This window comes from Vipera berus (assembly GCF_964194415.1).
Source record: "Vipera berus genome assembly, chromosome: 1".
In the NCBI taxonomy this organism is placed as follows: Eukaryota; Metazoa; Chordata; class Lepidosauria; order Squamata; family Viperidae; genus Vipera; species Vipera berus.
In genome coordinates this window covers 35,263,102-35,278,740 of record NC_138202.1, presented here as the reverse complement: position 1 = coordinate 35,278,740, position 15,639 = coordinate 35,263,102, and the positions used below count along the sequence as shown (strand labels likewise).

Below are 15,639 nucleotides of genomic sequence, written 5' to 3'. Positions count from 1 at the left end.
AATGGGCTTATTTTGGGGTTAGGGCTTATATTAGGCACACACATAAAAATCAAGCTAGGGCTTATTTTGGGGAAAACACAATATATGCTGCATTAAAACTCTTAATTATCACAGGTATCAGAAAAACCTGTTTGTTCTTTCTAATGAATAGGTAGTATAGGAGATTTTAGGAATTGTGTAATTGCTTGGTAAGTTTAGAGCCATTAGATTGTTAAGCTGACATGAGCAACTCAGTTCATAATCTGTGGTCTTTTCCTTATAACTCACATTAATCAATAAAACATGAGGGCACAATATTTCTAAGAAAGTAACATACAAATTTGTATTTATTTCTTCCAATAGTCTCTTTGATTTGAGAAGCTATTTGTACTGGAAGCTAAAGTAATATACATGTAATATAATGTAATATCTAGCCGAAATACCTACATCCTGCAATAAAGAGGACTCGGTCATACAGGATAAAAATTCTATCTGAAATGAAATTGTTTGTTTGTTTTGGTCTGTCTGAGCAAAAATCAGTGCAGGAGATATATTAATCATTCCTTGGCAATACTTCTCCAGTCCTTTTTAGTCATTTTATTCCCAAATTTCTTTTCCAAATGAACTCCAAAACTGTCCTGGGTTTAAAAAAAAGTGCTAGAGGAGAAATTTGGGTAGATTATTTAGCATTCCATACCCTGCCAAGCAATTTTTCTTTGCAGTTCAAGTGAATGGTGATGTCTTGCATTACTGATTGAAGTAATGTGATGCTTCACCTTCAGTGTATATAACTATAATCATATTCATTGATGCTAATCAGAAAAAAATTATGATGGTATGATGGGTTTATTGGTATTTATTGGTCTGAGATTAATATGGATGTCTTCTTTTGATAGAACATTTATTAGAGGTCTACCGACCCAATGGAAACAGGTTTGAAGCAGGGAGGGAACTATTCAGAAGATGTATTTGAACTATGTGTAGAATAAACATTCCACAATTCTTAGTATTTACACTAAAGTTAATAAGATTTGGTGGTTTCAGTATTGACTGGGAAATAGATTTTTTTCAGAAATAGGCTTATGGGCTTCAACTCCCAAAATTCTTCAGCCAGCCAAGGTTGGAAACCCCTATAACCGGTTGGTCAGGTTTTGTAATGAGCAAGTAATGTCTAGATTATTTAATAAATTCAGAAAAATCATTACAGTTGAATAAAGCTTATGAACCAATATCATAGCTGAGGTTATACTTTTGTGGGAGAACTTTATTGAGTTTAAATTATAAAGAAAGTTTATCTAGAATTTTCTGAAATAGCAGAATAGCTAATTTATATGGCTCTAACTTATTGCTTAAGTCACCTGATTTGCCAACAGTGAAATAGTAATCTTTTCCACTGTTTCGAAACTCTCCCACTAATATGAAAACTCCGGCCAAAAAATAAGAGTAGTACAGGGGGTATGATTGCATAAAAAGTGGAGATGGCTTTCATTCTATGAAATTGACCAAGCAAAATTGTGAGATCTGGAAGGAAAAATAATTCCTAGATTTTTGTTCAGGAAAATGAATTTGTGCCATTCTCTTTACACTTAGATTTTTCTCTAGGATGATATTGTTCAATTTTAAAGAATTGCTTCTTAAGAAGTATGGATTGGCTGTTGTTCTTTATTTAAAAATTAGCAAGTTGTGTTTCTTGGATTCCCCCCCCCCAATTTCTATAGCATCTTAAAAAAATTCTTAATCTTTACAAAAATAGCATATCCCATGTTACCTGCAGTTATTCTTACTCTGATGCTATAGAGTGAATCTAAAACTGTTTTTTCTTGTGCATCTATTATATGCCATAAACAGGAAGCTGAGCTGTGGAGATATTACAGACTCCATGATCCTGAGTCAGATCTCTATTAGTTGCAAGCAGAGGGTTGAGGAACAAGGGATGTTTGAGATCACTGACATTGTATGAGGCAGCCAAGATTTCAGTGTAGTCGGTATTCAGTGATGCTTTAGTGCACGGGTGTCAAACTCACCATGTCACGTGATGTGTTGCAACATATCATGACTTTTTTTGCATTGCCAGAGCTGGGGTGGGCGCAGCCTCTGTATGATGTAACCGTTTGGCACCCCTGCTTTAGAGGATCCAAAAGCTTTTTGTGGAATAATAAAGACCATTCCTTTGTTTACTATCTGACTTTTTCCTATCTTATATCTACTTTTATTCTCCACTGCTCTTAGCTATTAGGATAATTTATATATATATAAACAGTGTGAAACAACATGTGGTTACTTAAGCAACTTTTATTTCCATGTGCTGTTTTAGTAAATATAAATTTTAATTTACAAATGTATATGTTTGTTTCATGCAATATTTGTTTAAAGTCTCTGTCAAAATGTTCTATTTTCTTATCACTGGAATTTTGCATGAAAATTTGTTTCGAATTAAAAATTTGGGAGGCAGCCTGATGGGGAAGGATGTGCATTATATACAGTGAAACCTTTATCTGGAATGATTGGCCCACAAGGTTATTTAATGTACCTCTTGAAAAATTGGCTTTTTGATAAAAACACACTGAAATCCTTTTGAAATTAGCTGAAATGATTATTTGATTAGGTTTCACTGTAAATGTGTCAATTTGTATATTCTACTGGAATGTTCCTGTGATTACATGTGTATGTGTATACTCTCAAGTACAACTGGAGGTAATATGAACACATGGTTTTAAAACAAACTAAAACAAATCAACCACAATGCAAACTTATATTGCATCCCCTATATATTTTTAATCTTATTATGCATACATTTTCCATCCCCCCAAAAAAACTCACATTTTTTTCCTATTACAGTTGAATGCACATTTGTCAGAATGTATTAATGCCCCAAGTACCTGTAGTTTTAAGCGTTATGGCTGCACTTTTCAGGTCAGTATATAATGATTTATATACTTGATGAAAGTCTGCAATAAGAAAATATTATTAATAACTCTCTGGACTGGACTTGATGTCTCTTGTTATCCATGAAGAGAGAATGCATCCAGTTGCTTGAGTGATTAAAAGCTTCATATTGGATTTACAGTAATGTCCTTTTTCTTTTCTTTTTTCATACTTTAGAAATTTAAATAGTTTAAAGAGTTTTGAATATCAAATTTAGAATATGCAAGACACATTTTTGAATTCAAGAAAGCAGACTGTAATTATTTCAGCTGTTTCAGCAATACATTTTTTTTCTTTAGAAAAGAAACATTTCAATTCTTCCTGTTTGAGAGGGATCAGATCCATAACAGGCTAAAAACCTCTGTAACTTCCGCTGTTGTGAATTTCGCTTAGATATGTATTCCATATAGATTCAGAGTTTAGTGGATTGTGTTCAAGAAAACTAAATATATTATCCCAGTACAAATCTGGTAATAATATTGTAAGTGTGAACAGACTTGTGTCTAACTTTTGACAATAAAAATTAAATCGGTAAAAACAAATTAGTATAGTAGAAGATGGGTTCTTTTTTTAGCAAGGCTATGCTATGTATGTATTTTAAATTTGTGCAGTACATGTTTTTCTAGAATTATAATAAAATTACTTATTTGATATCAGTGTTAAATTCCAACAAGAGAGTTATATTAAAAAGGATGGGGTAAAGAGTAGCTCACTGAAATAAAATCCTTGCATGTCTTTTTTTATTTTTAATCTACCTTGCAGACGTGTGACTTGTGGTTTAACTTTATTTATTTGAATATTAACTGCCACTTTTAAAATCTAATGTTGAATCCACAAAATCCTTTGTCCTCCATAGTTTAACACTTTTCAATATTTTGGGAAGGAAGGGTAGTGTAATCCAAGTTCCTTATAGAGCTATCATTCTCACTGTTTAAAATTGGACTATATTTCCATGTAGCGATGCTATAAGATCAGTAAGAAGTAACAAGAGAAATAAACTATTTTCTTCTAAAAGGCTCTAGACACCAAATGGCACTGAGTGATAAAATCAAAACATTAAGTGGTTTGCATATAACACAATTGCTCTAAGAAGAAATAGTCTGTCATGTTAGCATTGTTTCATGTTCCTTCTTTATTTTTATGTTGTATGTTTGAATATATATGTGTTTACATAGAGTTTGAATATATTAAACACAATGTACATAGTGAAATTTATAAGGATACATTTGCAACATTCTACACCATAATTCTTTATCAAAATGACATGTATACTAAAAGTATGACAGAAAAAGATGGCAAATACAGTCTTTTCCTTAAGTACTGTATATTATAATTTCTTATTTAATTATAGAAGATGCTGAGCTATATTGTGTCTAACAGCACTAAAGTGTTCTGAACATTCTTTAGAGTAGGGAATTTTATTTTATTAAAGCAGGCAGTGCTACTATTTCTGGGGGTATTTGAACTGGGTCTGACTGTTTTCATTTCAGTCTATTCAGCTGAAACTGCTTGTCTCTGTATAAAAGCATTTTGGTAACCTAGAAATTTTAATCCAATCTACCAAGTTTGTTCCTGTGGAACTTTAATATAACTAAGAAAATGACTGCTACAACTATTGCCCTTAAAACCACACTGTTAATGATGTCCATCTCCTGTCATTTCTATTATTCTGTCAGGGAAAGAAGGTAATTGAGTTAAAACACATTTTTTATGACTTCATGGACATATCCATGTAGTTTTCGTAACAACAGTAGTGATAGAATTTGTCACTGCCTTCTTGTAAGATGTGTCCCTCCCTCCAAACTTATAGGTTTCAGATCTGCTGGTGATCTCTGGCAGCGCAGCTGACCTTCACCAATCTCAAAAACTGATTATTCTTCAGTTTTTGAAATTGGTGAAAGTCAGCTGTGTTGCCACTGAACTTTAAAATCATAAAGACATCTCAGAGCCAGTAGTCTTGTCCTCTTATCACTACATAACCAACTAGATTTTTTTCAGGAAAAATCATATTTTCCTTTTCTTCCACAGAAGGTGGTATATAATTGTCATTGATGACTTTATTAACTATGAATTTGTCTAGACTCCCTTTACATTGATGTCTGTCATATCATATAATAGTGGCTTTGTAAAACATTTTGTTTGTCTGACTGAATCTCTTGTAAATTATCTTAAATGGATAACTCCAGTTTTACTAGGGTAAAACCCTACCCATTTCCATATGACCATGTGTAAAGATGGAAGATTGCCCAGCACCCATTATTTGGTTTTAGTATAGGATGCTTCCCCAGGGAAGTTTTACTGTAAGGATAAGGGAACTTAACATTTGCATAGTAAAACAATGTAAGGAAGAGATGGTTTAACTGAGAATGACTGGATGGTCATAATTCTTTAAAGAAATATTGGCAACATGATAGAAAGTCTGGGTTTTTGCCACTTTTTGAGATAATTATTTGCTATAGAATAGCATTTGTGGAACATTTTACTGTTAAAAAAATTACTACGTAACCTTCAGTTAGATGAAGATTCTGAAATGTGATTTGAAATAATGATAATGTAGTTGTTACGTTTTTAAATTTTCAAGAAGAATTTTTGGTGCATCACTAATTATTGCAAAGTTGAATCTGTGTTTTTATCTGTACTCCAGTAAATAGGTCTCCAGTAATATGTTTGAAAATGCATCAGTGGGTTAATATATAATATTGTTCAATTGTAGATGGGCCAATACTATACTTTAGTGTAGGTTTGCTAAGAAATGAAGCTGGCTAAAATATATTCTTTGTCACAGGGAACAAACCAGCAAGTTAAAGCACATGAAGCCACCTCAGCAGTGCAGCATGTAGACTTATTGAAAGAGTGGAGTAATTGTCTAGAAAATAAGGTACATCTCCTGCTCACATTATCTTTCCTATTCAATATATTTTACTAATGGAGCACAGGTAAAATTCTGGAATTTGGAGTGGTTATCTAAGTACTCTTCAGTTTCAAAGGCAATGAAATGACTTTAAAAACAAATCCAAACTAAACTGCCTCATAGTTAAAAATAAACATTGAAATAGTTTTTTTCATGAATCAATGGCATATTCATTTTGTGCTTTTAGCTGGAGACTTCTCATAAAATATTTCCCATTGGGTTCATCTCATAAAGAAAGGAGTTGGGGACTTTTAATAATAGAGCTGAAGACTTTTATCATTTACAACTGATTAACAATCTCTAACAGAGGCTGTGCCAGAAAATTTCTGTTTTTTTTAATTGCTCATAGAATCATAATGCATTATTCACAGAATTAATTTCTGCTATATTTTATTGCAAAGTTAAGGTTTATTCTATTTGATGGATCATGAAATTGTATACTTAAACTTATCTATAATAGTTTCACTCTAGTCCTTTTTCTTCTTGTTCTTTCTCCTTTACTCCCCCCAAAGAAGAATTATAATAAATATAGTACACTCCGGGATACACATTTTTAACATTACACTGTATACACTATACTATACTATACTATACTATACTATACTATGCTATGCTATGCTATGCTATGCTATGCTATGCTATGCTATGCTATGCTATGCTATGCTATGCTATGCTATGCTATGCTATACTATACTATACCATACCATACCATACCATACCATACCATACCATACCATACCATACCATACCATACCATACCATACTATACACACACACACACACACACATATACACACATTATCAGTGTTCCTATGTTATATAACATGTGAAATAAACCTACCAGTCATGATGCTAGCTTTCTTGCACCCTAATAACAGAAGAAGTCAGTATTTGCTATTTAAATTGAAGTATTCAAGATGTTAGCTAAATCAATTTAATGTTTATTTGCGCACTTCTCAAAATCACTAGTGCCCATGCAGATGTCTGAAACATTTGAGTGTGTTCTCACAATGCCTTAAAGCATTTCAGAGAGATGAAATGAGCATCACTGCAGATACTGGAATTATTTTCTTTTCTACGCTATCCCTATCCCCAACTAACAAGAGAAATGCTATGTTTTTAGTGTTGTGCTATTTCTGATTAAATGGTTTGTCTTTGTTCCAAGAAAAAAAGACAAAATGGAGTGATGGCATAAGAGATCTTTACTGTATGCAACATTAACAATTCTTCTGGAAATAGCCAAAGTTCTCAGCTACCTCACCAAAGTACAGTTGTTGTTCTAGTGGAAATATATAAAAATATATAATATATAAAAAATTTATATATAAAAAGAATGTTTTTTGTCCAGGGCAGCTCAAAGGTAGAAGTGACATCTAACACAACTGCTCAAATAAAGGGCATGCATGTGATTTGGAGTTTGTGAGGATGCCCTTGCCATACCCATCTGCAGTAGCTTAGAGCAGATTTATCTTTTCCCATTAGTGCATAGCTGTTCCTTCACAATCCTTAGAAAAATGTACTTAGTTTAAGGAGTTGCAGATACATATTCTGAAACATCTTTTGCCTTTCAATCTGACTCAAAAGAACAGCCTTAGGACTTGACATATATAAATTGCAATTAAACAATAGTTTCTTCAGAAATGTGGGCTTTGCCATTTTTGTTGGAAAACATTTTCTAGGGGTAGAAACAAGTTACTGATTCAATTCTTATTTTTTTTCAGAAGTGTGATGCTAGTGCCTTGTTAAAAGAAAATTAGACTGGCTTTCAAGTGTTGATATTGATAATCTGAAGTGAAATTTGATCCTGATTCTCATCTTTAAATAAAGCTTTATGTAATATTTCTTTCAAAATACCTTTCTTTTGATCTAGTTATGTTGGATTTCAACTCCAAAGTGATTTGCATGTGGCATGGTCTTTGATGAGAATTGGTCAAAACATCTGGAAAGTACCAGTTTTGGGGGAAAATTGTTATGTGAGAAGCTTGAAACATTCTGTTATATGGGTTGTCTTAATAAATAGACATAATATGAAAAATAATACAGATTATTATGTTATGGTATGCATATTTGAGGATCTGTTAGATTCGAAGGGCTAGCTGCCCAAGGCAATACAGTCCAGTAATCAGTAAAAAATATCTGAAAGGCTACAGATTCCAGCACCATCTTACATGTAACAAGTACCAATGCAGAATCTGAATATCTTTATAAGCATCCTTTCTAAAATAGTCAGGAATCATCTCATCTCTTGCAAATTTTATTGCCTTTGATATTGTGTTGTTGCTTTGTCATCTTCAACAAGAATATATGAACAGGTATACTGGGTTAATCCATGAGAGAATTCTAGGATAAGCACTTATTCATAGAGCTGAGATTAGCAGGGGAACTTAATATGAATATAAAATAGTACTTCTGGAATGGTGAATGTTACTTGCGTGATACCACCATGGAAGGTTACCTAATCTGCCTGAGGCTGGCTCTGAAACTGTAGGAAGTAAGCTAAATAGACTTTTTAGAGTTTTGCTATGCCTGGGCATACATCTTCATTGTGTTTCTGTGTTTCTTATAGTTCAACATTCTGCAAATACTGTTCGGGTTCCAGAGCAAGGTGTTGGGAGAGCAGCCTCTCTTTTTTTAAAACAAAAAAGGGTTAGTTGATCTTACACAGTTTAATTACTGATGGTAGAAAAATGGATGTTTGTCTATCTTGGTGTGTTTTTACTGTTGATAGTCAGTGCCATGTTGGGTGGATCATAGATGTTTATCCTTAGCAGTTTGCAATAAGGTGTGTTTTACATGGACATTTTTTTCTAGCTGCTCTCAGTTTCAAATATATTGAATGTGCTTTTGGCAAGATGAGGGCTGAATTCCAGGTGCAAGATATTTTTGGGGAAGGAAAAACACTGATGAACCATGTGCAAGTTTTCGTGGGTGACACACACTGTGAATAAAATGTATTAGTTAGTAGTCTTTTATGAAAGTGTTCAAAAATCTAGAAAATTGGCTATGAATTTTAAGGAAACAAAAGCATGGATTGATTACTTTCAGGGAATATCAACAAAGCCTTTCCCTCTTTCATTTTTCCTTTGTGTGATTTCATTCATAAAAATATTACAGGCTGATTTTGGCTTTCATCATTTGTAGTTTCACTTAATTACTACATATATAATAGCTTCACTCCTGGCCACAGAACAAATCCCCAGTAGGTTTATTTTGTTTAAGAGACAAAGCAGGATGACACAATTATCACCATCTTACTTCTTTTGTAATCCATTGACCATGAGAGATAGCTGAAGCTTTTCCACATTTGGAGGAATAATTGTAGATGTTTTTTTTCCAGGTGGCCATGCTCCAGAATGAAAGCTTGGAAAAGAACAAGAGCATACAAACTTTACATAATCAAATTTGTAGTTTTGAAATAGAAATTGAGAGACAGAAGGAAATGCTGCGAAGTAATGAAACCAAAATACATCACTTGCAGGTAAGATTTTGGCTTGTTTTCCATTTAAAAAATGCAGAAACCGTTTTCTTAGGTTTCCCCAGTAATAAGCTTTTTCTGAATAGATAAAGTGTTCAGAAAACATGGCTTTATGAAGTTTTATGAATACACACAGGTACAGCTTTTATGGTGAAAATATATATCATTATTTGTAAATCCAAATGTGTTTGATAGTCACCTTTCTACCTCAACTAGCGGCATTCATTTATCAATGTAAATTACACACATAGTGTATGTATGTTAGGCTGATTATTATTGTTATTGACTTTCTTTTTCCAAAGCCAGTGGGTTAAAATAATATAGGTACAGCTCTCTCTCTATTTTATTAATTCAGAACTAATTGCTTCTTTTTGTTAAAGAAAATATATTCTAGGCAACTTTTTTAAAATGTGTTTTTTTTTGAAAGGCAGTGCAATTGCCCAATTTAGGTATGGTGTGTGATTCAGCAATCTGTTGAGGACATATTCTAGAGCATAAAGTCTTGTTCAGCAATTTTGTATCTTTTTAAAAAAAATATGAGAAAATGTGATATTTCACTCAATTTTCAACTGTTATAATTATGGAAGGAAATAATGGGTGGAAAATTGAGAAAATCACATTTCTTTGTCTATACCATTAACCTTAAATTTCACTGTTTCTGCCTGAGATTTAAGCTTTTATACACACACGCATGCTCGCTCGCTCGCTTGCTCGCACATCCAGATAAGGCATAATGACGCCACATAAAAAACAAAACAAAACACGGAGACGTCCTCAGACAAGCGCTGGCTCTTCGGCTTTGAAACGGAGATGAGCACCGGCCCCTAGACTTGGAAACAACTAGCACGCATGTGGGGGGGAACCTTTACCTTTACTCAGTGCTTTTTTGTAAAAGAAAAAGGTGCCGGAACTCACACATGTCATACAACCCGCCTTGCCTACCCTACAAGGTTCCATCCAGAAAAGGTGCTGGAACTCCGTTCTGAGCGTTCTATGACAAAAAAACCCTGCCTTTACCTTTAGATGGGTGAGTAATACCATAGTACAGGGGTCGGCTACCTGAAAAAGCAAAAGAGCCACTGGGAACCGGTTCCATGAAACATAAAAAAAAGTGGGAGCCGCGCGCGTGCAACCACGCACGCGCATGTGCATAAATCAAAATGTTTTGCGCATGTGCAAAATGTATTGTTTTTTGCGCATGCGCGTGCGTGGATACACGCGCGCGGTTCCACTTTTTTTTATGTGGACGCACCTGCACGCCAGCGGCGACGGGTCTCCCTGGTGACGGGCGCTGGGTTGCGGCGCCGCCTTCAGCCCGGGCGCCGCCGGAGCCACCCCCGGGACCTCCAAACTGCCGCCCGAACACCCGTTTGGAGACCTGCTGGTGCCGGTTTAGAAAGCTGCTGCGGGCCGCGGCAGCTTTCTAAACTGGCACCAGCAGGTCTCCAAACCGCACCTCCGCCCGAACACCAGCAGGTCTCCAAACGGGTGTTCGGGCAGAGGTGTGCGCGCACCTCTCCAAAGGTTTGGAGAGCTGCGCGCACACCTCTCGGAATGGGCAGCGGCGGTACCCGTTTGGAGACCTGCGCGCGCAGCTCTCCAAACCTTTGGAGAGGTGCGCGCGTATCTCCGCCCTAACACCTGTTTGGAGACCTGCTGGTGCCGGTTTAGAAAGCTGCCGCGGCCCATTTACAGGGCTACTAAAGGCGGTAGCTCTGTAAACAGGCCACGGCAGCTTTCCAAACCGGCACCAGCAGGTCTCCAAATGGGTCCCGCCGCTGCCCGTTCCGAGAGGTGCGCGTGCAGCTCTCCAAACCTTTGGAGAGGTGCGCACGCACCTCCGCCCGAACACCCGTGTGGAGACCCGCTGGTGCCGGTTTAGAAAGCTGCCGCGGCCCGTTTACAAAGCTACTGAAGGCGGTAGCTCTGTAAACGGGCCGCGGCAGCTTTCCGAACTGGCACCAGCAGGTCTCCAAATGGGTACTGCCGCTGCCCGTTCCGAGAGGTGCGCGCGCAGCTCTCCAAACCTTTGGAGTGGTGCGCACGCACCTCCTCCCATTCGGAGTGGTGCGCGCGCACCTCCGCCTGTTCCGAGAGGTGCGTGCGCAGCTCTCCAAACCTTTGAAGTGGTGCGCGCGCACCTCCTCCCGTTCGGAGTGGTGCGCGCGCACCTCCTCCCGTTCGGAGTGGTGCGCGTGCACCTCCGCCCGTTCGGAGAGGTGCGCGCGCACCGGGCGACCGGGAGCTGCATGCGGCTCCGGAGCCGCGGGTTGCCGACCTGTGCCATAGTATAACTAGGCAGTTATGCTTGGTTTATTTGAAATTCTTTATAATTATATGTAACTTTCTTGTACAGTATTAAGTGTTCCCTGTATGTTATTTTCCTGGAGTTGTTCTATGTTTATGCAATTTTTTTTTTTTTGAAAGCGGGTAATAGATAGTCAAGCTGAGAAGCTGAAAGAACTAGACAAAGAGATCCGACCTTTCCGACAGAACTGGGAAGAAGCAGACAGCATGAAGAGTAGCGTTGAGTCCCTCCAGAACAGGGTGACTGAACTGGAAAGCATTGATAAAAGTACTGGGCAAGGAGCTAGAAACACAGGTAAGTTTGAACATGAGATGGTGAAGTAACGCCAGATTCTGACAAATTAGAGATTCTGAAATGCTGCTTCCATGTAACTTCTTGCAAGTTTTCTATTTCTTTAACCTAATTCTTTGATTAATTTGCATAATGTTTGTTTTAGAGTATGCTGCTAAACCAATTGAGGTATTCTCCTGTCAATCCCCATCAGAGCAAAGTAGTATATATAGTTTGCTAAGAGCCATATGGTTGATAATGCTTAACTTTTGATAGCGCTTAACTTTTCAGAATTCCAAAGAAATTTCATTTCTTGAAATGCAGTATATAAAATATGTGTGGATGTATTCATAAAATGAATAGCAATTGCCTTCTAAAGTAAGTAGAAAAACTTATTTAATTATATTTTGCTTGATCCATTCCCCATTTATAGCTTGAGGTTACCTCTACTATAAGGCTTAACATCATACATGTTTAGTTCAGAGGAATCTTTCTTCTGAGCAGCACAATGGGATCTGATAAAATAAAAGGTCATTGCCTCATTTGAATGAAGCAATAAAGCCACCAATTAGCAATATGACATGTACCTTTCTAACAGGCTCACACAATACTGTTTAGTCAATTGAAAGACAAATTAGCATATAAAAGGATTGCCATCTGTTCAAGCACCTTGAATTACTCTTCCTTCATTACAGAGCATTACTATAGTCATTCAGAGCTTAAACGTTTAGGTAAGATTCTTGTTGCTTCTGCTGGTGATTGAAATGTCATAAGCTCCCATTCTAAAGAGAGGAAAATGATTCTTGTACACATGGAGAATTGATTTACTGAGGAGAATTCTGAGAGAGATCAAAGCCCCCATTAATATTAAAAAAAAATTCAACTAGAATAATAGAACATTTAAACCACAGAAAAATGATTTCAGTTTCTGTGTATGTGTGCAAATAACTGCACACATATCTTCCCCCACATCTACCACACAAGCTTGCATTCACCCTTTGGAGCAACTTTTATCCAGAGATTAGATATGCCTCTCCCTTGCTGGCCTGAAACAAGACCATAAAGACATAGTTGTGTCACTTATCTTGGAGATCCAGATGGGGTCTATGACAATTCGCCAGGGACAACTTGCCATGGACAACTCACTGCAGGACTAATATCAAAGAAATGGTGGAAATAGAATCATTAAAGAATGGATGCAAAAGGAGGGACAGAACAAAATGTGAATGACAAAAATTAAAATATTTTTAAATTTATTTTAAATAATTAAATAATAATTGAATTGTTAATTTTTCCCCCTTGAGTTGTCCTGTGGCAAGTTGGCTGTGGCAAGTTGGTCAAAGTGAGCTGTCTGTAGTGAGTTGACTTGCAGCAAGTTGCCCCATTCCATCCAAATGTGTTGCAGAGGCTGTGATGTGGTGGTATTGATTATATGGTTTTGGTTTTTTACTTCAGTTGCTGATTACTTATTTATTTAATTCAACTTCTATGGCCATCTCAGTCAATGACTCTGGGCAGCTTACAGTTCAATATGTATAATTTGTATCTGCTTATATGGTGTTTTTAAATGCTGTTAGCTGCCCAGAATCATTCATTTTTCATGGGTGGCTAAATAAATTGAAATGATGAGTATAAATAAATGGACATTCAATACTTAGTCACACTGCAGGAAAGAAGGCTTTTCTTTGTGTAATTTTGCAGAAAATAATTTTTCAGAAAATTATTTCTGAAGACTTGTTTTTATGTGATCATTAATTTCACCCTAAGCTTTTTACATTTTTAATACTATGGAAACATCTTTTGCAGGTTTGGGTGTTTTTCACACTGAATTCTCAAGTATTATATACCCACTCACTCATTGTTAAACAACTACCTTGATCAGCTACCATTCACAAATATGATGGTAATAAAATATTAATTTTACAACCAATACATTCATTGATGACCAAATTTTGTGTGTCTGACAATGCCCACTGCAGTGAGAATTAACACTTGTGTAGCTGTACAAGACAACTTTATCTGAAAGAGATGGCAGCAACCAGTGATCTTTGCAGCAAAAATTACATTGCTTAAAGACCTAGTCGTTGGAACAAACTCCGTTACTAAACAAAGAGTGGGTGTAAATGAAGAAGGAAGTGCAACATAATGGGAAAACTGTCCGTTTGACATTTTTAAAAATCTAAAGACCTTGTTTTCTTTCTAGGTCTTCTAGAATCACAGTTATCTAGACATGATCAAATGCTAAGTGTTCATGACATCCGTCTGGCAGACATGGACCTACGATTTCAAGTCCTGGAAACAGCAAGTTACAATGGAGTATTAATCTGGAAAATTCGAGATTATAAACGTCGAAAGCAAGAGGCTGTTATGGGGAAGACTTTGTCCTTATATAGCCAACCATTTTATACAGGATACTTTGGCTATAAGATGTGTGCCAGGGTTTACCTCAATGGAGATGGGATGGGCAAAGGGACGCACTTGTCTTTGTTCTTTGTTATAATGCGGGGAGAATATGATGCATTGCTTCCTTGGCCATTCAAGCAAAAGGTCACTCTTATGTTGATGGATCAAGGACCTTCTCGGCGCCACTTAGGAGATGCGTTCAAGCCAGACCCCAACAGCAGTAGTTTCAAGAAACCCACTGGGGAAATGAATATTGCATCTGGCTGCCCAGTCTTTGTTGCACAAACTGTTCTAGAAAATGGAACATATATTAAAGATGATACTATTTTTATTAAAGTCATAGTGGATACTTCGGATCTACCAGACCCCTGACATATAGCAGAAAGGCAGATTCAACAGAAGACAACTCCATTTGGGGCTCTTTTTTATATCTGTCTTCAATGAGAGGTCCTTAAAGCTCAGAGAGGACCACTTTATGTTAACAGAGGAAGAGTTTGGAGGTATAACTTACATAGGGTCCAATGGCAAACATAGCAACCCATTAAGAAACCATAACTGTGGTGTATTTTCTAAACTAATAGGAACACTTCAAGTTCTGGCAAGTTACTTAACCCTCATGAAGACAAAGATCACTGTCAGAAAAGCTTTTTGTAATTTATTGACAATAATTTGGGAGAGGGGAAAAACAAAGTATCTTATGCTGAATACGACATCAGACTTTACTTTCATTTTAACTAGAAAATAAAAGTTCACATGTGGGTTAGCTAGAAACTGTCAGCATGTTAAGTAAAAAGAAGAAGAAATTATGAAGTATTGTTGCAGTTAAAGATATTATTACTTTGAACATCTAAGTGCAATGTTGTCTGAAATACAGTATATTGTCTATTTTTAAGGCCTCATCTGGTCTCTGTTTTAAAAATTACTTTGTCAGAAGACCTTGACAAAAATGTCTAGATCTTCTTGAAAATGTCTAAATCAGAGTCATATTTTTGTTTAGAGTTCTATTAATTGCTACAGAAAACATTTTATTTTAAAACTGTTGATAGACTGATATTTCTTGGAAGAAAAAAAAGATCAAATGCAGGTTATCACTTGTGATATGAAAAGAAACTAATCAATACTGCTGTTATTTCTCTTTAGAAATGTAAACCTACAATATATGTCGTAGTTAATGACACTATTTCAAAATTAAGAAAAAAAATCACTCATGGATGCTGTGCATCATTATCAGATTTATAATTTTCACCCTAAAATAGGGCATTTGTTGAACTTTGGAGTTCTAAATGGAATCCTGTATGTTTTTAAAGTTCTGCCTCATGCGCTCAGACCAAGCTCTATAAAATAGATGTGTGTATATAAACATATTAT

At 36.2% G+C, this 15,639-nt stretch overlaps 1 protein-coding gene across 1 annotated transcript in view; it reads left to right on the top strand.

The window, feature by feature from the left end:
* The window catches only part of TRAF3 (TNF receptor associated factor 3), a 103,252-nt gene extending 87,923 nt beyond the window's left edge, over positions 1-15,329 (top strand). Inside the window, exons 9-13 of the mRNA XM_081314464.1 lie at positions 2,818-2,892; positions 5,690-5,782; positions 9,153-9,293; positions 11,718-11,892; positions 14,072-15,329. Of these exons, the coding sequence (XP_081170590.1) occupies positions 2,818-2,892; positions 5,690-5,782; positions 9,153-9,293; positions 11,718-11,892; positions 14,072-14,643 (1,056 nt within the window). The 3' untranslated portion in view covers positions 14,644-15,329. The remainder of the gene's footprint in view (positions 1-2,817; positions 2,893-5,689; positions 5,783-9,152; positions 9,294-11,717; positions 11,893-14,071) is intronic.
* The last annotated feature ends 310 nt before the right edge of the window (positions 15,330-15,639 follow it).